At 39.2% G+C, this 27,956-nt stretch overlaps 1 protein-coding gene across 1 annotated transcript; it reads left to right on the top strand.

The window, feature by feature from the left end:
* The first annotated feature begins 132 nt into the window (after positions 1-132).
* glrbb (glycine receptor, beta b) lies at positions 133-27,538 on the top strand. Its single transcript, XM_035669385.1, has 10 exons — positions 133-438; positions 3,272-3,410; positions 6,352-6,458; positions 7,813-7,880; positions 13,097-13,323; positions 14,424-14,506; positions 15,794-15,934; positions 19,500-19,652; positions 23,344-23,636; positions 26,422-27,538. The coding sequence occupies exons 2-10, from the start codon at positions 3,289-3,291 to the stop codon at positions 26,716-26,718; spliced, it is 1,491 nt and encodes a 496-aa protein (XP_035525278.1). The 5' UTR covers positions 133-438; positions 3,272-3,288; the 3' UTR covers positions 26,719-27,538.
* Positions 27,539-27,956: the final 418 nt, after the last annotated feature.

Below are 27,956 nucleotides of genomic sequence, written 5' to 3'. Positions count from 1 at the left end.
TTCTTTATTCCACCCAGCCGTCACGTCTGTGGCTGTGTAGGCGGGCGGGGAGCGGCTGTCCGTGGTGCTGATGGGAGGACTGATGATGCTCTCCGGCTCCGGTGCAGCCGCTACTGCGCATGTTGCATGACAGGTACACGCAAGCCTCCATCTTGGGCATCCCGAGCTGAGGCGAAAGGGCAGCAGCCATATACACACACTGATTCCAAAATAACAACAAACCGGGCGCGGAAATAAAAAAAATTGGCAATTTGCCGAGATGTAACTTTTCTCCGGCCCCTGAAACCCATTCAACAAATTGCTTCAGTGAGGGGAGCGGACAACAGAATGGGAAAGAAAGACGGCGACTGGTCTGGAAGGCTCTGTTAACGACTACTTGCACACTCAGCTTTACTCGGTGTAGTTTTCTAAGGAATTGACAGGTGCCAAAGCCGAACGGTAAGTGGGAGTGGGTGGCATGTGTTCGTGATAAATGACTTTCGTGTTATTTATGTTCGTAACGTGCACTCACGTAAAGTCAAATCGCATGATCGCGTTCATATGTACAGGCATCTTCCTCCTGCATCCCCCCCTCGTCATGGTGGTCGCTGTTTGCTGTGTTGTTCCCACTCCAGCCCCTCTCCTCTCCTGATGCTCGGGGAAGTGTCCGCCTCTGTTACTTACTTTTCTCTTGCCAATGTGATGTGCAGCCACAGGTTGTGAGTGCCCCGGTAGTCTGCCTATAGGCTGCTGTTTGTTTTGCATTGCATATGATTATTTAGATAAGCACAGCACAGGCCTGTCCTCGTGGGTTAAAGCATTGTGCAGTCAGATGGGGACACCAGATACTACGCTTAAGTGTGTTATATTATGAAAACAAATAAGTGGATGTTAAATGTTATTTACTCCAAATCACAGCTTTTTTTGTGGTCTATAATCTAAAAATGCACATCCTGGGGAAGTGATGTGGGCGGAGCAGAATTTCTTATTGACCTTGGACCCATAGGGCAGACCATGTAAGGCCGCTTGAGTCACTGTGAGCCACTGTAGGATGACAAAGCCTCAGCAGTTTTAAAATTGCCAGTAGTAAAACTAACAGCGAGGGTAGTGTTCTACAGTGTCGGCACAGAGTTGACTCAGGCAGTGCCAAGGTCAATTTATGGACTCGTTCTCAGCTGAACCCACAGTTCAGTTTAGAATGGGTGTGTATGGTGTCCTGGTTCTATCTTAAAATACATACAATTTTGAGAATGTAAGCACAGCAAGGTCTTAGTGTGATCTTCAATGCAAGATCAACTAAATTAAACAAAACAAATTACAACATTTTCACATTAATCGCCCCTAAAACTGAAAACAGCCTCTGACAACAGCTTGATTAAAGCTAATTTAAGGTATAATAACACTTTATATTGGAAAGGAGTTGTGTAACTTATTGTAATTGATATTGTATTATTATTGTAATGCACTTATCTTTTAATATTTTTTAACAAAAATCAGTGGTAATCAGTTTTTATATTATGATAATTGCATGAAGCCACAATACTGTGCTTCAGAGCCCGCAAGCGGTTGCTACACAAGATAGGGAAGAAGAAACAATATTTCCGCACTATAATGTTTATTTGTATGACTTTTCTATGTTTTTCTCCCTTTTGTAATACTTAGCTAGTTAACCTTTTCAGGACTCAAAAACTATTAAGATTTCACAAATCTGAGAGAGGAATGACACTCCTTAGTTAATGTCACATATTAAAGACACACTCTACCAATTACAAAGGGTTGGGATGGGAAATTCCTTGGCTATTAAGGGGTTACAAGCCAAAAAGTTTGGGAGTTTTGGCCATAGGCAATAGGCAATGTCAAGATTTTGAAATGTGTCTTATTTTGTAATAAAACTCCTGCATATGGACCAATCCTGTGCTTCCTCCTCCTCCCTGTCAGGGAGACTGGAGTAGATGGTCTGAGATGAGAGTTAAACAGATGCTAGAAGGAAGATGGGACATACAAATTGTAGGTCACATAAGAAATGCTTTCTAAGAAACGTGATTGCTTGCCCACTTAAACATTTCCCATCACTCCAGCTGCTGCCATCCGATACGTGTGTGCCAGTGTTGATGTATGTTGGCCATTTTCTCCTCCACAATGGGAACACCAACCAACCTCCCATTTTGCAGGAATTTTCCAAACTGATGAAACAATGTTGACTTAGCTCGGGGTGAGACAAGGTGTTTGCATGGTAACAAAAGGTGCTGAGCGGAGCGCTGGAAACGATTTCCAGTGGAGAACATGATGATCAATGTGCAGGAAAGGAGCAGTCAGGGAGTTACTGGGCCAAGGCAGTGAGAAAGAGAGAGAGAGTGTCTGTGTCTAGACAATAAACTGCTTCAGTTAATATATAGTCTTGCTGGCTGGGTGGGGGGGGGGGGGAGACTGCTGGCTTTGCTGTTGGTCTCTGTGTCCCTATGCAATGAAAGGGCACCGCTTTCCTAGATGGGGATTGAATCACACAGGTACTATGGCTGTTAGCTGATTAATGACCCCTATCAAGAAATGCAAAAATGCACCGCCTTTGCATAGAGGTGTGCATTTGTATATAGTCGTGTTACTCTTAGACTTGGCTTTGGATTTTCTAACCAACAGATTTATTGTACACACAGGACTATATTGTCTCCTGCATTTGAGTCTTTGTGTTGTGAGAAAGTATTGACCTGTAACAGTTTGTAAAGATCATGATAAACAACTGTGGTGATAAAATAGAGAATCTACAGCTCTGTGCAGAAAGAGCATTATTACTGTTAGACTTTCCTCTGCAGATTCTAGAACAAAGTAGACGATATTTCAGATAATGTTTATTTCAGCCATCCTTTAGAGGTCACATTCACCTGAAGAGTCCTGAATGACCATCGTTATTCAGCTACATTACTCTACTGATTGGATTTATGCTTGATCTTGCACTACTTGATTAAACCATGTCAGATTGATTAATTTACATTTCAGACATTTACTGTATGTGACATGCATCCAGAGTACATGGGGATGCAGCATGTCAGGAATGCACGGGGCAAAGTCACAGTGTTCAGTGGCTAGATAAAGCACTCTGAAGCTTTATACCGTCTGCCACCCAGGGAAAAGCTTAAGTAGCTTCTGTCTTCATGTGCAAATGAATGCTGAGATTTGTTGAATGTGACGAGAAAACTATTCAGTTTGGGTTATTGAATTGTGCGCCATTAAGCTTGAGTAATTTAAATGCTGTGGCCCCCTCTCTTTATTTAAACAGTTTTTTTTTCCTCCACAGGCTCAACTCGCACCAGAATGGGCATTAAGAAGCTCGCCATCTTTCTCCTTGTGCTCTCTCTTTGTCTGGAGGGAGGATCTGCCAAAGAAAAAGGAACAAAGAAGGGAAAGAAAAAAGGGAAGCAGGTTTACTGTCCATCGTAAGTATAGAATAAACAACACCTTGGGTTGTTATATGGTGCAAAAGACGACATAACATTATGTACGTCATGTAACATTCACTGCAAATACTAAGTGCAGTAATGACAACATTATAAGGTGGGATTCAAGGTGACTGTCTAAATTTCTAATTTCTAAAAAGGGGCATTCATTGAATGTGTCGGAGCAACCACTAAGGAGAATTAATTGAATTAATGAATTCATTTTTATTTCATAATTTATTTCAACACAATAAAACATCTCAGTTAAAAAACGTGAAAAAACTTCCAACTTCACAATAACAAATACTTGCAAACTTATCAGCATGATGGATGATGCACAACGTTAACAGTTACTCACAAATTAACTTGCTACGTACTCGCTCATCTCCTGTTTTATGCCTTTCCTGTCCTCGCCTGATTCTGGCCCCGCTCCCTGGGGCCTGAAAACCTCCTCCTCCCTCCGGTCCAAAACTCCTACTCTAGAAGGGTAAACAAACCTCCCATCCTTTGAGCTCCCAGTCCGTGTAGAGTCAGCAAATAAGACTGTAACTAATAATAGGAAGTAAGTAATGGCAGCTAGTACAGTTAGCACATGCAACAGTGCACCAGTAAGTAACTTCCTGTGTTACAAGAGAAAGGGTCCATGTTGCAACAATTCCCTGATACTTTCGTCCTGATGACAAGACACAATTCCTGAATGGAGTTTGAATTTTTTATTCTGCAGGTGGTCTAAGACTCTTCTCATCCACTGACAGTTAAATCAACTTTTAATGGGCAGCTCTAACTCCCAGTGACTAAACTGTCCTATGTGTGAAACTGGTGGAATTTCCCTTTAATGTCCTTTTGAAGTGCCCCCATAACTTTCTATTTTACACCTGATGGATCTTACCTTTTCATCAACTGGTTCAAGTATCATATGAAAAACACTTAAAAAAGTACTCAATACTTGCAATGTGACATAATTAACCCTGACACTACTTTGGCCGCAGCTTTAGCACTTCCATATTTACTCTTTGCTGTCTGTCTGCCTGCTAACAACTGTGTCAAATAAGTGGTGAAGTTGTCTGGTCATAGATAAACCAAAAAGGTAGTTTCTGCATATCTCTCATAATAGAAGGAACATCAATATGTTCTAACATGCCTCTGGACTGCTCATTGTCTCTATGCAGTGGAAAGCTGCACCCTCTACTTCCTTAAATGGTAACAAATGGCTCGACAATGAAACTTTCTGAAATGAGGGAGAAAGCGTTTGATGTAGTCCCAGTATTGGCAAGTGTAAGCTGTATGACATATTTCGTGTTTAGTACTGCGGATCCCTCTGTGGATCAAGGGAACCACTTGGTTCCAGTTTAGCCGTTGTGCTCGAGGTTGTCAGAAGGGTCTGTTAAAAGAGAGAAAAAAAAGGTTTAGTGGATGGGAATTATGTGTTTCACTTTGATCAGAGGAACCGCAGAACGTACACACACTGCGCAGCATTCCTGTGGAGCACTTTAACTCATCCTCAGTGTATGATAAGGTTTACATAATGATATGTAAAGTGCTTTGAGAAGGGGAAATTCTTTGGCAGGAGAATTCATTGCCACCCACAAGGAGGCTTTCTTTTTCTCCTTTCTCTTCTGCCAGATCTTGTTCTCCCCTTTCGCTCTCTCTGTCCCATTGTTTTTTCATCAGTCAATCTCAGAAAACAAACAATGTTTGGCTGAATGTCTTTGAAAGTCACCACTTTATGTTATGGTGATAATTTTCAGTAGACAGCTGTTTTTTGCTATTTTGCAGGCTAGTTCAAACAGAAAAATTCCCTTTGAGTTCAATAAAAACTGGATATACACAGCACAAATAATAAACTTTTTGTCACAAAAGTCAGTTTTACTATTTGCCACCCACATGACAGATTAATTGGCTCAATTCTTTAAAGGAGTTTTTCTCAAGACAACTCAAAATAAATCTAGAAAAATGTGCTAAATTATTTCTAATTGTTTACTTTTTACTTTACAAATAAGTCAAGAAAATTGCCATTTTCTTGCTGTCAAGCATTTGACCACTGTATCAGCATCATGTGTGCTGTACTATCTACAGAGGGAGCGGGTCCTCTTCTACGGAGTCTGCCATGTTGAACTGCTATGTTCCTACAGTAGCCCAGAATGGACAAAACAAACACTGACTCTAGATGGGGCCTTTTGGGTTTTTTGCGAGTTTCACCGTAGTTTGTCTTACGGAGGTGAGCAGTTTTAGTTGGCTACAATCTGCATTCTGCAAATTCCCATTAAATCCTACACACTGGTTATTTAAACATCAGTTTGCATTGTCACTGTGAGCATGTTAGCATGCTAGCATCTAACTCAAAGCCCAGCTACACCTAAGAACAGCCTCACAGAGCCACTATGGCTGTAGCCTTCTTAGTTTTGTTAGAAATATAATGCTTATTGACATAAGGGACCAGTGTGTAGGATTTAGTAGCATTTAGGGATGAAGTTGCAGATTGCGAACGTTTGCATTTCTGTGAAAGAGGGTCCACTGTCTCTGTAGATCCAAATGGAAAAGGTAAAAAAAACAGAATAATTCTTATTTTCAGGTTATTATACACTAAATATACCTATTAATATATTATTACGATTATGCCAATAGATCCTAAATGTTAGACACTGGACCTGTAATACAGTACTGATTTTTAGTGAGATTTTTAGGTATTACGTAATTGTCCTAGAAGGTTAAAATAACGTCCCCTATCTGTCTGAAGGATCAGGTCAACTCCCCCCACCTATTTGAATTGTTAAAAAGCCAATTTAATCCTTAACTGGTAGCTCTCTGAGGTTATAGTTTAATCAAAGAGTATACACAGTAGAGTTGGGTGTACTGTGCATCTGCACTCTTCATCTGCCAAGAATTTGACCTGCTAATGTAATCGTGCCTACAGTTCCCTCTCTGTCTCTTTTGTTTGCAGACAGCTGTCATCTGAGGATCTGGCCCGAGTCCCTGAAAATTCAACCAGTAACATCTTGAACAGGTTACTGATCACCTATGATCCCAGAATAAGGCCCAACTTCAAAGGCAAGTCTCTTTCCCTCTTCATCTGTCTCTGTCTATTTTTAATTTACATTTTTGCTGCAGTGCTGTCATGCTAATTAAAGAAACCAGTATACTATGAATATGTACCTTCAGATTTCTTCCACAAACTTGGTGCAGGGGGTTTTCTTCATAAGTGATGCTTGACACATTAATATAAATTGTATTCCTGTTATGCATAGACTTTTATATAACACAGTTATAAAAGGCTGATGTTCTCGGGGTGACTGTTTTCCTCAAAGATGCTGTTGATTGACACAAACAAGCTGTTATGGGAATTAAATCTGTGACAAAAGCCAGTCTGAAAAAGTCTGAAAAAAAACATACAGTTTTATACTTTGTATATAATATCTTACTTTTTCAGTGAAACTATTTACTTAACATGTCAATTCTACAACAAAGTAAATATCTGCCATTTTATTCGTTCCCGTCTGAGACCATTCCATCTTTACAGTGTTTACAGTGTACTATAAATGTCACACTGTAGGGAGCTCCAGGCCTCAGTCTCACAGAAACAGCCATAAAAATAACAAAGAGGTGATTGCTGACCGCTGCATCTGACTGATGGTCTTACCAGTCTTCAGGTAGACCTTCAGTTAGTTTCCATCCTCTGGCACTTGGCAGCAGGAGCCGTATCCGGGGCTCGATGTTTGATGTGCTGTGAGCAGAATCAGTTCCCTCTTCGACTGGTCTGAGCGGCCAAACATCTGCTCTTGATTTCAGGGTGGGCTGAAAGCTCCCCGTCCATTAACATCCATGTCATAATCTCCCAAATTACATCCTAAACTGTGCCTTGTGCATTACTTTGGCCAGACCTATAAAGTGGTGAGCTGCTTTTATAGACCGTATAGAGAATTTTAAAACAACACCAGAAGTGTTTCTTGAATATGAATTAGTTTGCTTGGTTGCATGGAAGATATGAGCTGTATACCACCTCCATATTATGCACATTAATTTTGTGAATTGCTTGATAGAATTTGTCTTGTGAAACTCCTGAGCCTCCAGTAAACACCTCAAAGGAACTAATTTATTCAAAGCGGGGTGAACAGTCTGCAATTATCAAGGATTTCATTATTCTGTGCTAAAGGTGGAGTGGAGAGAGATGCAAGTATATATGTCTATAGTGTTAGCAGATTACTTTGCAGTGTTGATAAAGTCTTTCCCAAACTCTGACCATTAACACAATCAATTGAATCACCAGGTACAATATGTAGAAATATATTTTCTTTTTTACATAGCATACTGACACTTACTGTAACATACAAGCACAGCGGCACCCTCACTCTCATTGTAAAGTAACAAAGGACTATAATCTCTTCATTACTCTTTCTAATTCCAGGTATCCCTGTGGAAGACAGAGTGAACATTTTCATCAACAGTTTTGGCTCCATCCAAGAAACCACCATGGTAAGAATTCACTTCAATCCCACTTCGGCCTGACAGTATTGATAGTCAATACTTCTGCCAATCAGAGGCAGTGGATCAGAGCTGAAAACTGCTTTATCCTGCAAGTTCGAGGAATAATGCATGAGCATGTTTTCTAGACAGTATCAGGCTGTTTAGCAGTGAATCATTATGAACACTGGGATTTTCATGCCTCATTTATCTGATGGCTTAATTGCTGATAAAGGAGTGCCGTTTGAATGCTAGTGAACAGATTAAACTCAAGGACGGAGCTGGGTCAACTCTAGATCACTTAGGAGACAATAAGGGAACATTCCTGAAGCTTTATAATAAGCCTGGCTTACCAGTGTGTTTTTAATTTAAAGATACTGGGAGGAGCCAATAAACATTAAGTGTCTCTCTAAGTAAATTTATTCAATCATGTTACAAGCTCATTCAAAAAATTGCAACACAGAGTGACAGAATCCACAGTTTGATTCTGTATCTGAACAGACTCTATGCAGTGCTTTAGTTTTATTCCAAAAAGACCCAGATTCTCACAGAATAACTGAAAGCAAACTAATAAAACAAGACTTCACCATGTTGATTCCCACAAATCTTGCACTTCCTGGACCTCTGACAAGATGCATAATCAGGCCAAATCTGATAAAACATACTTTTTTTTGTTAGAAAAATAACTGAACCAACAACTAAAAAAGAAGTCAGAATATGGTGTGTTAACAAAAAACTGTCAAACTGCTGTCATATACAGCGCTGCTAGCAAATTCCACATCATTCACAATGTGAGCATAGAGCACTGTTTGGTCAATGGCATCCATGCAAGATAAAAACACAATTTGCATGCTCCTCAAAAAAACATGAAATAAACATAAAATCATAGCAACAGATACAAGCCTTAGAGAATTGCAAGGCATATCGTCCGTTTGTGAAACAAGACATGTCTAGAAGGCAAACGTCAGCCAAGGTATAATTTAATGTTTTTTCTCACAAAACTGCCAGTTCTCTTGTATGAGCAATCCAATTTTAGTCATGGAATATACCGCCAACCTCAGTCTTCATAGGAATATATAGAGTACTTGATTTTAGACCTTTGCTCTCAGAGTCCTGTTGCAGGTCTGGACAGTGTCTCAGTATAAAGCAGTGATAAATGTTCTCCTAGTGACACTCTGAGCAAAGCCTTAGATCCTATATCCTGGAATTGGAGAAGCATTAAAAACTACGCTGGAAACATTTCTTTTGGCTGCAGATCAGTTAGTGTGTTCACTTATGAAGTCTTCCAGTGGAGAGTTTCACACCAAGACCAATTACGGACCAGTTAGACCAGATAAATGCTGAAAGCGGAAAATCACGAAAACTCAAAGTATAGAAGTGGGTTGCACGGATGGTGGGAGAAAAGAAAAACAATGGGGGGTGGGGTGGGATTAGGAAGAAACAGAAGATAGGACAGTAAGCAGAAAGTGAAAAACATTGTCAGGAAGTCTAAAAGAAAGGTAAGAAAGTGAGCAAAGATGTTAGAGAGGGAAATGAGAAAAGGGGGAAGGAAGTGAAAACCAAACAGATGAGAAAGAGGGAAAATCAGGAGGAAATTTAGCAGGGGAAAGATGGAGAAAGAAGAATAATACAGAGGAAGGCGGAGAAATGGGATAGAGTAGAAGGGACAAAGTAAGTAAGAGAAGTAGGAGATAAGGATGAATTGAAAGAAAGAGAAGCCAGGAGTAAGAGATAGGATCAAGAAAAAGACTAAGATGGGGAAAGAGAGATGACAGACTCCCAGATGGCAGCTTCTGTCATCCCTCTTCCCCCATGATGCCCAACGAAAGACAGAAAGAGAATGAAAGTGAGGAAGGCTCAAAACGCACCAGGGAGGAGACAGAAGAGACAGCTGGTCACCTCTCCCCCTCAATTTATCACTCTGTGGGGTATTTTATCTCAGGAAACTCTCTCTCATCATTTACACCTCCCTCGGCCAAATACCACCCCGCGTCCACTGGAGTTAACACATCTATTTTCACTTTATGATTGTATTTATCAGAGATATAGAGAGAGAGGATGACTAATTTTATGTTGTGTGTGTATTTTTTGAGTCTTTACTGCTTCTCAGCATGAGTTTTCCTTGTTGATTACAGCAAGCGGTTGTGTTAAATCTCCCCAGAATCGAATACAGTACTGGCAGCTTGATAGTGAGCCAGAGACAAGATATATTTTTTCAGAAAGGCGAAGGTGTGGGAATTGGCCTGAGAAGAGCCAACAGGTATTCGTGCTGTCGCTTGAGGACTAGTTGGCTATAAGAGTCTAAAATTAGGTTGTATAGAAATGATGGCTTGCTTTCCAAACTGAGATATCAACAGTTTGACCACAGCTCTCCCTTCCAAAACTGTTTACTGGCGGGAAAATAAAGCACATACTGGGTTACTGATGAATTCATAAACCATCCTAAGACCTCTGTGTATAGAATGGTGTTGGCTGATTGTGGAAATAGGTCTTGCTTAGCTGAAAGAAAAAGGAATGGAAGGAACAGAATGTGTCTAACTCTACTTGTTTGTACTATTACTGTATATGGATAGATGCACTGACAGTGCAGTCCAGTGCGTAGCTTTAATGAAAAACAGATGAACTATAAAACCACATTTAGGTCAATTGGCTGTCTCTTACTGTCAAACCTGGCTGTAGCTCAAAACGTTCCCATGCAGTAATGTAATTTTGAAGTTGACATACCGCTTACAAAACGTGTGAGAAAACATTAAAGAGATAAGCTAAATCTGCTCTACTCTCATTCTGGCTTAACTGAAAAATGTGTCAGCAAACACATTACACATATGTTGTCAGAAAAATAAGCCTGTGCAATTCAGAACTAGGGTCACTGTGGTGACTGTGATGGCTGGGTCATGTGTTGTGAGTGGAGGGAGGTGGCATCTCAAAAGGTTGAGCTGAGCTGGACTTCCAGGCATAGAAAACATGGAAGAACACCTAAAAGAGCAAAGGAAAGCATCCAGTTGATGAAACTTGTTGTGGCCTAATGTCCTACAGGGGCCGAACAAGATTAAGTTACAGTTTTCTCATTTGCTGTGGCTCATTTTTTGAAACAGTCTTAACATTCTCTAAAATGTGAGTGTAAGTATTTCATGGGGCATCCCAAACCTATTGCATGTCTACAAAAGGTAATAACTCGCCCAAAACATTTCATGAGTGCTTCAATGCTTAGTTATTGTGTCAGTAAATTAGCCAATGCCACCAAAATGAAAAGTTGTTTTGTCATCATGTAAGCCCATAGGCTACTGGTCAAAATGTTTAGATGTTTTGTCACTATGGCAGTAAACGAAACATTTTTCTTATATACAAATATCTGTTTTGTTTGTGTACACTGACACTGTTTACTGTACAAGAATGTTAGTTTTGTCTCACTGAATGCTATTGTGTATAGCACTTTTAGACTAGATTAGAGCTTTTTAGATTCTTATTTCAACAGTAGGCAAAAGTTTACAGGGAAACGTTAATAGTGTAGAATACTGCAGTACACAGAAAAAGGAAATTCACATTTGGGTGTATATATATAATACATTTATTTGTGTAGTTATGTGTTACATGTTCAAGATTTTTGTCATATAATGATATGATGATATGATATGATGATTTCTGGCCGGACCTGGAATTGCAGATCATCTGACCCCATCCATGACAGAAAAAACAACTGTAATATTATAGTGTAAATATCCTAAGCAGCAGACTTCCTGCAATGACAATTTGAACCATTAGGTCCATTGTTCTTTTTGAAGACCACCAGCAGCCGTATTAATATATTATTTGCGTGTCATTCCCCTGGGCCAACAGTTGGTCAGACTCAACCAGAGAAAGACAATAACACGCATTTGTGTAGCAATGACCTGGGTGAGCAGATGTTAGTGGAATGCATGCTCAACCATGTTTGGATACCTAATCCAATGTTTACTACTTGTGTGGTTTGAGGGGATAAGTTCCTTTGAACTGATTGACTTGAAGTTTATTCTAGTTCCATTATTTCTATGGCAGTTTAATATTAAGTCACAGTTTTTTGAGTCATCAAATATGCACATGTGAATGCTGATCCATTATGAGCCCTGCTGCTGATTTCATCAAAGCCTACTATCCACTGTGTTCTCAGGATATAAGGAAAATTGCCCCCCTTAATCTGAAAACACCTGAGTGCATTAGGTGATGAGAAATGTTGGCTCTTAGCAGACTCAATATGAGCTTCTGCATCATTTTTTTTTTCTTTTAAAGACAGCCGATATTATGAAAAGTGGGAACAATGAAGGGATGGAAGGTGGAAGTTAATTTCTTACCCAGGAGCACACACACACACATAAAGCTGGTATTTTGGCAGCATTATTTGACATGTCATCCATCTTCACACTCAGCATTAATAGTCCCTCCTAACACCTGGTCCCAGAACAGCTTGAGGCACGCCATCAAAGCAGGCACAAAAAAAGAAAAAACGTTCTCAAAGCCTCACTGAGTGATACTTTCTCACCAACAAGAATGTGGAAATTTCACTAATAAGCTCTCTAATGAGGTATTTGCTGTATCACATGTCCGCTGTATTGATAACACTTGACCCTTGGACTGTGCAGCTTTCTGTATGTTAACTGTTTGAAACTGTTTGTAGATGTCAGGAGTGCTTTCGCTGCAGCTGTAAAATCACTTGGCACATTGAAGTGGTGTGTTGAAGTTGTCGTTGAAATGTTTGCTGTGAGAAAATGCTGCTCGTCACTGTGTTAAAAAATCTTAAAAGAAGTAGAAAACGTAACCAAGTGTCAATAAAGTGGAACTGCTGTATCCTAAAAGGAGTAGTTGTCTTAAAAAGGAACATTTTCACTTTTCAACTCTTATTCTTTAACTGCACATACAACCATTAGTATCAGAAGTAACTAAAATGTATTTAGGAGGGTTAAAATGTTTTTATTGACCTATTTATACTTTTTGAGATACCTCTTGTAGCATCAGGGAGTGTTATAAATCTTGAACAGATCGAGCCCAAAGGTCGTGATGATAAAAATGGCCTTCCATCTGGGCTTCCTTACTTTTTAAAGCTTCATTGAAAATGTGAATAGAAAATAAGCATTAACCAAATCCCATTCAGAGAGGTCATCAATCCCCCTAAAAGCATCCAACTTGTTTCCGATAGCCCTAAAATGAAACAGACATTAACCATGTTTGTGCTCGTGTGCTGTCGTACCTAACAGGATTACAGAGTCAACATCTTCCTGCGGCAGCGCTGGAATGACCCCAGGCTGAAGCTACCGCAAGACTTCAAGTCCGATTCTCTCACCGTTGATCCCAAGATGTTCAAATGTCTCTGGAAGCCTGACTTGTTCTTCGCTAACGAGAAGAGCGCCAACTTTCACGACGTCACCCAGGAGAACATCCTCCTCTTCATTTTCCGGAATGGAGACGTCCTCATCAGTATGAGGTAAGGAGTTTTATTTATATTTGCCTCACTGTTAAAATGTGATCTGCAAATTTCAGATACATGCCATTCAAAGATAACACAAGTCCTTTTTCCAGCTCTGGAATGTTTAAATATCACAGTTGATTAAAAGTCTAATTAAATATGCTCTAATTGTTGTTCAAACTGTTGTTGTTCCAGGAAATGTCAATTTTAAATTGTTATTTAAAAATCCTCCACACATTGACTTAATAATAAAAACTAAATGTTAGTTATAAATTACAAAAACTTTGCAGAATAATCTTTGCTTTTCAGTGTGCATCTCACAGTAAACCTCTACTCAAATGACATACACCAGTAGGATGAATATAAACTCTCCCATTAATCCATTTTAGTGTGTGAAGTTTATTGATGTTACATTTCCAAATGTTTTGAACTTTTTATATAGTCATTCCATTTGAAACCATAAAAGTTACAGTATATTTCCTTATATTTCCATATATAAAGTGCCAAATGAAACAAAATGGCAACTCAGTATCATTATTAGGCTACATGCATATGACTCTTACCTGGAGACCCTAATGTGATAATGTAATAATTGATCATTTGTGTTCTTAATGCCCTGCAGGTGTGTAATGATTATTTTAGTCTAGTGTCCATCTCAGTCAGTTAGGGAAGGTTTTTTTTTAAATCTTATTTGCAAATATTCCCTTGGTTTTCTTTATTTTTTATTTATTTCTGTGTCAAGAATTATTGAGCCTGTGGGCTGCAAGAGCGAAATCTCAAAAGATAATGAGACTGTTGACATGCACAGCATTTGGTAAAAAAAACATCAGATCTTCCAAGGGGCTCAATGTAAACTTGTTGGGGCTACAGCTACTGTTGCTGTGGTAGGCTTCCATCGTCCCAAGAGATCCTCCTTGTGAGTTTGCCTTGAGTGAACATAATTGTTTATCCCATGCAAATGCATCTTTCAAAAACGAGACACACGAGTAAAGAGATCTCAAAGAAATACTTGTGTCATGCAAACAAGGCTTCTGTGTGAATGTAATTGGATGTAAGGGGGTAACAAAAGCATTGCATAATAGAAAACTGAAAACAGAATTTTCTTCATTCTCCTCCAGGTTGTCCGTCACCCTTTCTTGTCCGCTGGATCTGACATTATTCCCTATGGATACACAGAGGTGTAAAATGCAACTTGAAAGCTGTGAGTTTTTCTGAAATATCACTTGCATTTTTATTGTCTGCTACAGCATACATATACTGTGTTCTCCGAGAGAGAAAAATCAGAAACAACAAGGCAGAAATTAGTATTTTATATTTTTTTGAAAGGTTATGATGGTGCCCTATAGTTTTGCATTAACTGTGTGTGTGTTCACATAGATGGAGACCTTATTTTGAGGCAGCCAATCGAATCTTGCATAAAGAAGTGGCGTTAGTGTTCAGTCATAGGCAAAGCAGATGTCACTCTGAGCTAAACCACAGCCTGCTACACAACACAACAAGAGCCACAGATTCTGAAGAACAACCCAGATTAGCTTTCCTGCTAAAATCTCCTTCCTGCACCATAGCTTGTTGAACAAACCACCAAACAAACACTCCCCGGGGGGGAAGTGCACTACTAATCTCAGTTTGCAGGCTAGGTAGCTCATTAGCTGCTCAGCTGCAGCACATTAAACAGCATGTAAACATACCTTTAAATGTCACTTGGGTCCGGTTTGGATGCTGGTGTGGTCCTTATACTCTTTATCACCACTAAAAACACTGTGTCTGCCCATTGCATGTAGGCCACAGCACAAGTTTGTTTACCTTCTCTCCACCAGCCTGCCAGTTGCTGTCAATCAAACACAGGGAGACAAAACAAGCTGATATTTCCCAAAAGACTTTTCTTTTAATAATACAAAACTATTAACAACACATGAGCAAAAACATGCTGACATTATTATTTGTCTACAAAAAAGTGGGATTTCAGTTGGACATTTACTAGCTGGTTTTGGGGCTTAACAGTATTTATGACTTGGGAATATATTTGTTGTTTTTATAAAATAGTTGTTTTGGGGTAAATTAGCTTTTTGCTTGTGTTTATGAGCTAATTTCAGTGGCAAACACTTAGAGAAGTGGAATAAATCATCATATTTTAAGGTTGTTGTGAAAGTCTTACAGCTAATTGAGCCCGACTGTGGTTATTGCATCTTGTTTACAAAGCAGTTTAGACTTAAATAAGCAAAATAACTTCAAGCCATTTCCCTCTAATGCCAAACCTGACAGCTGAGACGTATAGCTCTCTGCTAGTGTGTGTGCATTTATATTATTTCTGTACTCTGATTGTATGTTTCTGTTTGTGTGCTTAACATGCAAGCTCACATTGTGGGCGTTTACAAGACTGTATATGTATCAATGCATTTGAGGACACACCAATGTGGCTTCAACAATGTATGTGTGTATTTGTATGTAGGAGTGTCTCACTTTTTGTGTGCCTTTGTCTTTCATCCAGTTGGCTACACCACAGATGACCTGCAGTTCATGTGGCAGACAGGAGACCCAGTGCAAATGGACGCCATCGCTTTGCCACAGTTTGATATCAGACAAGAAGATATTGATTATGGGAACTGCACCAAATTTTATGCAGGAACAGGTACCATCCTTGCCATAAATCTTTTTTAAAAAACTTATTTTTAAACAGCAAGTTGCAATGCATATTAGTAAGGAAAGTAGTTTTTTAATCATCAAAATACTAGCCAGCACTAGCCAAAAGTAGCCAGGTCTCCCTTTTAAATTTGGCACGACTCACTCTAGACTGACGCTTGAAATGGATCATTTGCAGCAGAGTGAAATATCTTGAACCAGTAAACTTTTTTTCCAGCATTTCCATCAGCTACAAAGTCTTTGAGCTTAACAAGGTTTTGACTTCAATGCTGTTCATCTTTGGGCTTTCCTTTCATCCATTCATTTATTATTCTCTCAGAAATGAGAATATTTTGTTCTGGGTAGGCTCAAAGCTATGCTGTACTCAAATTAAAAAAATATGTTCATGTGCCTGGTGCTTGCCATGATTGTTATTAACTTGGCCAAGAGGTTCATGTATTCACCCATCCAGTAAATTTGTTTTGTATGTCATTACATCTCAAAAATATGGCACAGTAACTAATTACTTTATTGTCATATTGGTCTCGCATTTACTTTACATCAGTTCTCTCTGAGTTGTGTGGTGAGAGATTGAATCGTTCTGGCTGCAGCCATCACACAAGAAGTGTTATAGGTTCCTAAATAGGAGATTTTGATGGGTGTCTTTGTTAAGGTAAGATTAGTTTCTGGTGCAGTTAATTTAAAGATGAAATCTTGGCAGATCAGATCCTGGGCAGCAGCGAGCAGGCTTCAATTGCACGTTCTTATCTGAGCAGAGGTAATGCTTTGTGGTCATCTTTCTGGTAAAGGCATAAAGATTATTACACCTTAATCTTTCATTTGTTGAAGGAAATACAATTTTAACACCTTAATGGCCTGTAATCTTGTTAAGATTAACTGTGGATTATTCTGGAGATTTGTAGTTTTGTGTGATAGTGAGGAGGATGTATATGCACTGTTGTGTAATCATACAGTCAACTGAAATTACATTATGTCTGGAGATATTTTCCACAGCCATGCCAAAACTGTTAACTCTCTGCTCCTGTTAAAGTGAACTGATAATTGCCAGAAGAAAAAGCACAGCACATAACAATTGTCTAAAATTACAGACTTTTGTTGTGGCACACATTTTGATTTGTCATAGCAGGAAAACGACAGGTGTAGCTCATATCAGTGATTCTGTTTATTTCACATACAGTGAGCCAGCATGCACAAGCAAAACACTGGCTCTAAAAGAGAGAGAGCGTACTTGTCAGTTTCGACAAGTGTTTGCCTTGAGAAAACTCCATGTCGGAGTTATATCAATTAGAGTTAGGGTTATTTTGAGAGTCTTAGGTCAGAGTTAACCCATAGTAAAAAAAATAATATAAAAAAACACGCAATAAAAACCCTGCTCTTCAAATATATCAAATAAATTAAAGGGTTAGGTCAAAAGTTAAAGGTGCTCTGTGGATATTTTTAATGTTTTTAATTATCGATTGCCTACATGTTTACTTGAATCAGAACCAGCTTTATTGCCAAGTAGGTTTTCACATACAAATTGGTGCATAACAGTAAACACATTAAGAAAAAATAAAAATTAATAGAGATAAAGGGCAAGTACATTGCTACGTGGCTTGGTTACCGCTATCATTTATCAATTAGTGGAATAGTTGAAGTCAAATGTATTCACCTGTCCAACCCAAGTTACTTCTTGTTATTCTTCAGTTATTGTCTATTGTTTTCGGATTGTCAGGAAGTCACTTTTCACATGGAAAATCTGACTGTCTTGTGTGGCTACATAGATCTTTCCAAGATGTTTTCATCACAGATAGTTAGGATAAACTCTAACATACTGGGACTAATGGACAACATGACCACACTGACCTTCTTCCCAGGTTGTTGGCAAGGGCTAAAACTACTGAGTATTCCTGTAATAAAATAAAGAAAAACTACAAAAAGTATGTATTGAGACCAATGAGTACAAAATGACATTTGCAGTGAAATGGAAAATCTCTATCAGCCAACAGAGCTAGTGTGACCTCAGTGCGCTCGCACTAGGGAGGCACACTGCTGGCAATGAGTCAGCCTTTTAACGGGTTTCCATGGCAACCTGTTCAGACACAAAGATCACCTCTGTGTACGACTGGTTCGAGCCTGCTCTGCGACACAGGCAGCCCTTATATGCTGTATAAAGCTCACCCAGAGATCCCCAGGCTAGTTAAATATTACTTCAGTCCATCCACTCTACCATCCCGTTGGACCGACTGACCAGTCTCAAAGAGCAGAAACACAACACGGCTGTAGGAGGTCTGAAGTGTATAGATGCATATTCCATGCTGGGTTGAGCCCAACTAATAAAGACCATATTTACATTAGAGAGATTGATCGGTTCAAATTCATCATTTATGAATGTAAATGTATGCTGTACTGTTACGAATGATAACCTTCTGAGAATAGGAACATGTTCCTATCCACTAGGAACTTTGGCATAGAACAGGCGTTGGTCTCCTACATAGCAGGCATGTTATCAACTAAAAGCAGTGCTTTTGGGGGGTGCTGCCCTTTGTGCTCAAACAGGTCATAGCTTTAACAAAGTCAGCTAAAATGATGTTAAAGTACATAGGCCCATTGACCTTTTCCTTTCTCTTCCCCTTTGCTTTCTTTATTACTAATGGTGTGCACATCTGTGCTTTGCTTTGTGCTTGGGCTTAAGCTGGCTCTTATACCTGTCCACTAATGCATAATACAGATGTAATAGACCAAGTCACTATAGGGCCATTTCTCTCACCTTCTCTGTTTTAATTCAGGGGCCAGATCCTCCTAAGTTGACATTTTTAGACTGATTAAGTCATAATGGGACAACTGTGAATTGACAAAGATGGTATACTGATGAAAAACATCAGCTACATTGTAATTCCGAGTCGGAGATATCGGGAATTTCTAACGGTTAAAATAGCTACCACTTGTTGAAAAGAACTACAAAATCTAATATTAGCACTACTACAATGAATTCAGGTAAATTAAAAGTAGCTATACACTGTCTCTTTGTATCTGTTTTCACTTCAAGGTCCAATGTGTAACATTTAGAAGGATCTATTGGCAGAAATGGAATTTAATAGGCATAGTTATGTTTTCATTAATGTATCACCTGAAACTAAGAATAATTTTATCTACAGAGGAAGGTCCTGCTCAGCGGACTCCGCCATGTGGAACCAACATGTTTCTACTGTAGCCCAGAATGGACAAATCAAATGCTGGTCCATGATAAGGGCTTTCATATCTGAGTTTTGCAGCCACTGTAGTTTCCCCTACTTGCTTGGTAGGCGAGCGGTATTCATTTAGTTGTAATATGCAATTTTGCCGCTAGATGCCACTAAATCCTACACACTGGCCCCTTAAACAGCTTTAGTCTGTCCTTCAGTTCCTATAAAGACGACCCCCCTCATGGGACCCCAGCCTCTAATTTGGAAAACAATTACATTGTGCATGATACCAGCATCTTATGTTCTCTATGTCTGCCTCTCATTGTTTTAATTTCAAGGCAAACCATGTGTCTTTAATTATATTTGACCGCTGTCTCCTTCCACATGCAGGGTACTACACTTGTGTTGAGGTTATCTTCACCCTAAGGCGACAGGTTGGCTTCTACATGATGGGTGTTTACGCCCCCACGCTGCTCATCGTAGTCCTCTCCTGGCTGTCCTTCTGGATCAACCCTGATGCGAGTGCTGCCAGGGTCCCTTTGGGTAGGGATTATTTAATCAATTCCACCATCTTTCACTGACGTTTACCTATATATATGATCTGTAAATATTCCTTGTGCTGTTAAACCGAGATGAAGTGCATGGTGGGTCGGATCAAAAATAGGGGTTGGTGAGAGTGTTCATGTCATGGAGATAATTAGGTGTGAAAACTACTGTTGTAAAAAGCCATGAGAAAAGGTTGTGGTCAATCAAATACAAACCTCTCTGTTGGATTTTTATGTTTTTTGGGATCACTGACATTATGGCCCTAATATGACATCATCAATCACTTTGACACCATGAAGGACTTTATCTATCAAGCATGGTGCCATGTCCAGTGTTGTTCTATATGTGATAAATCACTAAATACAGCTGTAACTGACAGATGGGACCCACTACAGTGGTGCTTTAGGTCAATAAGCTTTTAAAAGAGCTAGTTTAGGTCTAAATACATGGGAATCTGAGCATATGTTTAAGTGCTGGTTGGTCCATGTAAAGGTTATTAGTTTTTAAGTCGTTGGGGAGACCAAAATGTAATCCATGGTTAATAGGCCTATTTTGCACCTTTTGAACTGTGATGTGGTGCCTCTTTAGCCACATAAACAGATTTCCGCTGCCAAAGTTTTACATCATTTAGTAAAGTTTTGCTACTCGTGTTTAAAATATGCAGGTACACGGCTTAGAAAATGGTAGGAAACAAGTACAAGCTCTTGTACTCTGGTGAATCCTTATGTTTATCAGTGTAGGCAGCAAGGGTCTTTCAGGAGACAGAGCGAACCAGGACTGAGACACTCAGCTGGCCAACGAGGCACACCTGATCCCTATTAACCCAATTAATGAAGGGCTGTGCTGAGGAGCATGAGGATCAGTGCTGCTGTTTTTCCAAACCAGAGGAGCATACTGTGTCTAGCCTGAAGAAGGTCCAGCTAGATTACTAGACTGTTAGCCTGAGCCCCGAGGGGATGCAAGAATGGTTCAGGACTTGTAGTACTTAATTTATGTTGTGCTTTTGTAAGCGCTGAATACATCACAGGCAAGGAACAGATGAGCGTTCTCTAGTGTTCCTCTTGCTTACAGCGTCAGTGACTGCCGCAGTCCACCTAGAACTGCTTATGGAAAAGGGACAGAAACTATGTTCATTGACTTTGTTTGGTCCAAAATTTAAGAAGCTGATATAAGGTGATCAGATATAAAAGAGTATCATCACTTTATTAAAGCACACTCTTCTCAGCATATCTCTATTGTTCATCATTTTAATTCATACCTTTGGACTGACAATGGTCCAACTGACAACAAAAAAACTTTAGAATTTAGAATATAGCTTGCACAACAACAAAAAAATATTAATTGTTACAATTAAAGTGGCCATAATCAATATTTTTATAATAACGATGAATGAAATGACATCGTTGGGATGGCTGGGAGTGAATAACCTTCAGAGAACTATGACTTGAATCTGTAGCTCCGTTGTTTGCTTTCCAGAAACTTTGTTGATTTTGTTTTACTCTGACGATTGCATCATTTTAATTTCATTTCATCCATTTCTGACACTTTTGCCGTTGCGTGTTTGGTCACTCTGACTAGAACCCAGTTCACACCTGTTTTGCATGAGAAGCTTGACACACCTGCCATGCTTAGCTGTTGTTGCTAAAATGAGCTTTAAATCAAATTATTTGTACAGTTTACATACAGTATTTTACGTATGTAATAAAAAACAATACACTTTTGTAAAAAATAAAACAAAAACAAGTAATTTGTCCAATAAAGTCCACGCAGCAGGCCCCAGTGTGTTATTATTCATCATAATGATTAGAAAGCCTCCTCTGGATAAATAGTTAGTGGCCCTGGTCTCTAATATGTTTGTCTATGCTTTATAAATATCAATATATTATCCCGTACATGTGGGATGGTAGAATTGATGTACAATATTAATAAATCAGACAAAGCTTGTGTTTGCTGGAAAAATGTCTGTTACACTTCGTACTTTTTCCTCTTCCTCCTCCATAACTCAACCTGTGTCTAATATGTCAGTGTCACCCACAACACATGGGCACCTCTGTGTGTGCAGGGCTGCATGGATAAGATAATCCATTGTTATCCCACTCCAGTCGTCCACTCCCTCCTTTTCTCCATCCTCCCTCCAGTTATTTATCACCACTTTCATCCCATCATCACTTCAACTCCTCCTGGAAGCCTCCTCTGACTTCTCTTTAAATGGGATCAGTCCAGGTCAGTCAACACCCAGGTGTGGGGCTACTCTCATTTATTGCTCTGTGCTGTGCTGTGTGTTCGTGTACATATGTGTGTATGTGTCCATGTGTTCATTCAACTGTGCATTTTTATGTATACACACATTGTGTTTTCTTTCCGTTGTGAGGAAATGTAACAGTAAAAATGGATACATTTACCGTTAAAATCTACCACTGCATTACATAAATAAATGTTCTTGTTTTTCTGTCTGATACAAAGGCTAGGTTTATTTTGTGTCATTAGGGAACAAGGCAAACAAAGCTATTTTAGTGTTGCCACCTTTCAAGTCTTTTTCTACTCGTAGATAATAGGTGGGCTTCCAGAATGACAAGGCTCTCTTTAACAGTTTGTTCCAGTGAGGAAGGAGCGGTTTGATTAGAAATCCTGAACCCTGTACGAACTCTCCCTTGACGAGTGACCATAATGAGGCCTGGAGGCAAAACCCATCGGTCATCCCATGTCTTTCTAAAGAATCATTGCAGTAAGGGAAGGGGAGCAAAGGCCTTCATTGGTGGTTGTAATAGCCTCCAAAGAGTCATTGTAATTCTTTCTGCTGTGGCCTGAAAGAATTGCTGCCGTGCAGGGGGAATCTCTAACCTGTAATCCTGTTAGCTATCAGAGATAAAAACAATTTAAAATTACAATCATTAGAGGCTGTCTGAGCTCTTGGAGATGTCCTAATAAAGGAGGTAAAGGAACGGTCATGAATTTATAATTGCATTCATGTTCTAAGAAGCCCTGTGTGGATGTGAGCATTCTATTAAAGCTTTTATGCATATTAGAAGATTAATTTGTTCAGTATTTTGTACCTTGAAGAGGAAATACATCGCTCTCAGCAGTAGGTAAATCAAATGCATTTCCTCAATGGTAACAAACATGTAGGCTACAGAAGAAGGACTGTCTTATGTCAGTGGTCTGTGTTGACATTCATGGTTACACACATGATTAACCAGAGCTGAGTATTAATATCCTCATTATCTTTTTTTTTTACAGTTTGTTTTTGTGAGCGTGTGTTTGTGTGTGACTGATAAAAATACACATAAAATAAAAAATACTTTTTTGGCACAGACCGAAATGTGTCCATAGCAACAAATATCAAAGATGTACCAGAAGTTGAAATTGAACAACTGGTCAGATTTATTTTTTTGTTTTACTTATTCTTTTATCAGATAAGAAGATTAAAGTCATAATTTCAGACATCTGTTTTTTATATTTCACATGGCTGCTTATGTTTAGAAAAAAACAAACAAAAGTATCTTATTATGTTAAATAACTAAAACAGCATATGTTAAAAAACATATCCTCAAAGTATGGTATGAATACCAAAACTGTAACAGTATCAATCATGTATCATGGAAAAGTAACAATTTAGATTTTTTTTTTAGATCCAACTTCCTTTCCCTTTGCTGACTGACAAGGTTACATTCCTCCCCTCTTTGTTTAGGCATCCTCTCTGTGCTCTCTCTGTCCTCTGAGTGCACCTCCCTGGCTTCGGAGCTGCCCAAAGTGTCCTATGTCAAGGCCATCGATATCTGGCTCATCGCTTGCCTGCTGTTTGGTTTCGCCTCGCTGGTGGAGTACGCTGTGGTTCAAGTGATGCTTAACAGTCCGAAGCGCATCGAGGCCGAGAAGGCCAAGATGGCAACCAAGGAAAAGGCTGCAGGAAAGAGCCCCGCTGCCAGGAACAACACGGTCAATGGGACCGGAGGGACGCCGCTTCATGTCAGCACCTTACATGTTAGTGGATCTGGTTTGATAACTTGAGTGTGTTTTTGTTTGTGTGTGTGTGTTTGTCACTATTTATCAAACACATACCACTGAAATCAGTGGAATCTCCTCTTTCCACTTATAGCGGTATTTACAATAACAATTTTAATTTTGGTATATATAGTATTTGGTTTGATGCTGACCAGTTACTTTCGTTGCATGTCATATCCATTGACAGCATATGAAAAGACCTTCTGGGTCTGTAAAGAGAAGCCACTACGGAAGCCCTTTAAACCTGCATTCTTTCCAGTGGTCAGCAGGGGGCAATTCCACTGGCTGCAAAAAGAAGTGGATTTGCATTGACTGTAATAGCAAAATGAGCCCGCTTCTCAATTGATTTATTCGCTCAGCAAACAGCTTCCTTATGAGTTTAAGGTCTCAAGCGCTAGTTTCTTCCATACAGCCTGATGTTCATTTAGTAAATTATGGTCTCATTCAGAGTAAAATAGAAAATAAAGCAGGGTATGCTTTAGGGCGTGGCTGACTTGTGATTGTCAAGTCATTCACAGTGAGTTCATCCAGCGCACCACACAAACCTGAGATCACACTGTCAAACTAGGCAGTGCTGATCAAATATGAATAAAATATTTTCAGAAACGTATTGTATTGTTCTCTAATACAAGTTTGAGACCGCCTTTTTTCCTGCTTGAAAACAGAGCCCTACTCGCAGTACATCACTCGCAACTCCAAGCTCTCGTCCAGATATTGGCCACTTCGGGCTCCAAAATACCAACATGATGGCTGTAATGACAAAAACTCAAGGATTTAAAATGTTTGCTCCCAAACCAATGAGTAATTTCACTGTGAGTTTTAACTTTAGCTCATACTCATCTCTTGCTTCCTGTTTTCTGTTTGTATCCACACTGTCACTATCTAAAACAATGTTTTCAAAAACCGTTAAGACTTTATCAAAAGCCATCCTGCTGATTGTTTTCTGCACCTTTACAGTAGTTACAGTTACTGCTGTAACTGATGTAGCAAGACTTGGTGCAGCAGGAACAGGTGTAGCCAGCAGCCAACCCACTATTTACACTGTAGTGCCAACATTTAAAAACATATTCATCCTAACTGGAAATAGGAAAAGGATAGGAAACTATTTTGATTGCACACAATCAATACATATATTTTGACATAACTAAGGAATTTGGTCCTAACGTCGTTCCTGTAACCTTAGAACACTGACATTCTCCTTTTATATATTCATATAAAAATATTAGCTTTGTGTTGAAAAACAAGAAAATAAGTTTAACTTTGATTGGATTTGTGAACAGACTTTCCCATACATGATTTCGATTGAAGTATAAAGAATGTCCCCATGGGTATTGATGCTGTAGCTAATCACCACAACAATACACAGTACAATGACAAAATGCATATTTCAGAGCATCCTCAGGCAAAGAGATCTAATCTAAATGCAAAACACGAAAATCCAATCATTAAAAATGTCCATTGTCTCTGACACACACAGACTGTAAACACAGCTCAGTCAGGACTGACACTCACATGCACATCAGGCATGCAGTATGGTGTACAGGTCTTCCAATTGTACGCCTAATTGAAATTAATTTACTTCTAGGTCTACGTCAGTCTGGACCACATTTGGTTTGAGAGGATTACATTATTCTATTGAGGTTTAATGGGTTTTCTTGTCAAAACCAAATCAAAATAATGAAGCTTTAATGAGCTTAATGACTTCAGTGAGTAAGCATCCATAGTCTGATTAGATCCTATTCAACCCGGGGGCCTTTAGGGAAGCTGATGAAAGGTTTTTTTTGGATGATATTAGACTACATCCTTTTGCTGATAGTTCTTACAAGCACCGGTTGTCCAATGTGGTAGCACATGGAGGTGTAGAGAGGCTACAAGACCCAAGATGAGAGGGAGAAAAACCATATTAGGCAACACTGTCGAGCACAAAGTAAATCTAATTTTGGCTCCAAAAATCTTTTTTTTTCTCTTCAAATAACAGTAGTTTTGTTGTATCAGCATGAGTTCTGTCCAAGATTCAGGATCAAACAGCTCCTTTACTGAGTTTTCAAAGTCTAGTCTGTTTTCAGTCCAAGTCCAGCAATCCTAAACAGCCTCATTTAAATGTTCCTCACAGATGAAACTTGCCTGCAGCGTGGATGTGACGTCTAAGAGACATCTTTGCCACTGTAGACACACACACATACAACTTTTTTATTAATAGCAAATAAGTAGATAGACATAGTCTGTTGGCTGTGTCTCAGTCAGTGGTGGCTCTCAGTGTCACTGATGCTGTGGTATGTGTATATATATGTATATATATTATATATATATTAATGTCTTGGACACCTATTAAGACGTCTAGTTGGTCAGGTTTTGGAGCAAAGGTTGGTAACAGGTAGTAAAATCAGCAAAGGCAACAAATACAAACAAGGAGCAGGGAGGTGTCATCAACAGGAAGGCAGGTGACTAGACAGTAGCTGAATGTTAAGACTACTGAGCACAACAGATGATCTGGGAAAGAGATAGAGGCATAGATTAGTTTAACTGCAGTTACAAAAAAGTTAAAGATGACTATATTTAATTAACACTTTTCTTAAGTATTTATTCTGCGAATGGAACAATCTTTGGTCTGCTTTCGCTGCCTTGATAGCTGCCAGCAGTGCTTTCAGATAGTTAACCTAATCTTATCTTGGTTTATATGTTTCAGATAGATACATACGTTTTGGAAAGCTACAGAATTTAATAATCAATTCTGTTTTCACTCATGTTGCTCTCTTGCACCCAGGTGGCAGAGACTCGTTGTAAGAAGGTGTGCACCTCTAAATCAGACCTGCGGACCAACGACTTCAGCATCGTGGGCTCACTCCCGCGGGACTTTGAGCTGTCGAACTTTGACTGCTACGGGAAGCCGATTAATACCGGCGCTGGTGCCGGCAAATCCCAGTCGAAGAACAACAAGAAACCTCCTCCCCCAAAACCAGTCATCCCCTCTGCTGCCAAAAGAGTTGACCTGTACGCCCGAGCCCTCTTCCCTTTCACCTTCCTCTTCTTTAATGTGATTTACTGGTCCACATACTTGTGATTATCTTGAAATTATCTTGTATTATTAACACCCCCACTTCACTCACTTGAGTTCTTTATTGATCTAAATACAGTCAAAATGTTTTATTCCAAAGTGAACTTTGAGAAATGCCAATCAAAATGATTGCTGAGAAGAAATGAAACTATTTATTGTTAATATTGCATTTATCTTTACATAAAAATATCCAACTACCATCATTTGTGTATTAAAATGATTAAAACCTAATTTCTATTTACTTAAAATGGATACTATCGCATCTTGTATTAAAAAACTTTATTTATTGATAATGGTACTTGAGAGGCTAATACAGGATTGCAGATATAACTGTTGTCATGAATGTTGTGTAAACAAATCCACTAAGATTGATTGCGTAACGACCGAGCAGAAGATGCACAGATCTATAAAAGAGCATTTGTAAATAGCTATTCGATTTTTTTGCCTTTGCCAAATGGGAGTCTGCCCACAGAGTTTAATAAGTTTAAGCCTTTTATTTAAGCTTCAATGCAAAGTGTAACATTATAATTACCTTGCATGTTAAAAAAAGTTGCATGTATATGAAGATAAAATCTACGTCTATATATATACATAAAGTATTTATTAAATTTTATTATTCTTATGATTTGCTCTTGAGAAGATACGTGGATATGTGAAACACTCTCTTCCTGTCCAGATGGTCACGTGACACTGCCACTCCTTCACCTAATGTAATGTTTGACATCTCCCACCTGTTGTGTGTGTAAATGGGTCACTAGTAAGCTGTGGCCATGTGTTGTATGGAATTTACAAAGACAAATAAATGACTTTTCACCATTTGCTGTGATTAAAGATGAACACATATTTGAATACTTAAATGCTGCATTTGTATTTTTGTTGTGTGACAGTAATTAGTGAGTACAGCTATAAGAGTGGAGGTTTTCACTGCAGTTTTGTCACATGTAATCTGTATTTATGATGGAAAAAGTCTGTATCTCCATCTTCCCTTTGTTCTGCCGACATGCGTCCCGCAAATCACATAACAACACATCTGCTTCTTCCACCAAGGCTTGACCTCTCCTAATCTTCCAAACTAGCCATCTATTATTCATGCAAACCTGCTTGCAAAATGACCCCTGACTATCATTGCAAGACTTCTCGTATGAAATCTGTCTGCGGCTTAATGAAGCAAGATAGATGCTGACCTTATGTCACGACAACAGGGACATATTAATGAAGTTTGAGGTAAATTGGTGCAGGGTTGC

Source organism: Morone saxatilis, unplaced genomic scaffold (assembly GCF_004916995.1).
Source record: "Morone saxatilis isolate NCDOM2014 unplaced genomic scaffold, NCSU_SB_2.0 Contig22, whole genome shotgun sequence".
Classification (NCBI taxonomy): Eukaryota; Metazoa; Chordata; class Actinopteri; family Moronidae; genus Morone; species Morone saxatilis.
Note: the sequence above shows the minus strand (reverse complement) of the source record. Positions and strands in the feature narration are given on the sequence as shown.

Excerpts from the sequence above, each read along its gene's own strand:
- glrbb (XM_035669385.1), top strand. The coding sequence starts at position 3,289 with ATGGGCATTAAGAAGCTCGCCATCTTTCTCCTTGTGCTCTCTCTTTGT. Across the intron at positions 7,881-13,096 it reads CCATCCAAGAAACCACCATG|GATTACAGAGTCAACATCTT; the intron begins GTAAGAATTCAC and ends CGTACCTAACAG. Across the intron at positions 14,507-15,793 it reads TAAAATGCAACTTGAAAGCT|TTGGCTACACCACAGATGAC; the intron begins GTGAGTTTTTCT and ends TCTTTCATCCAG.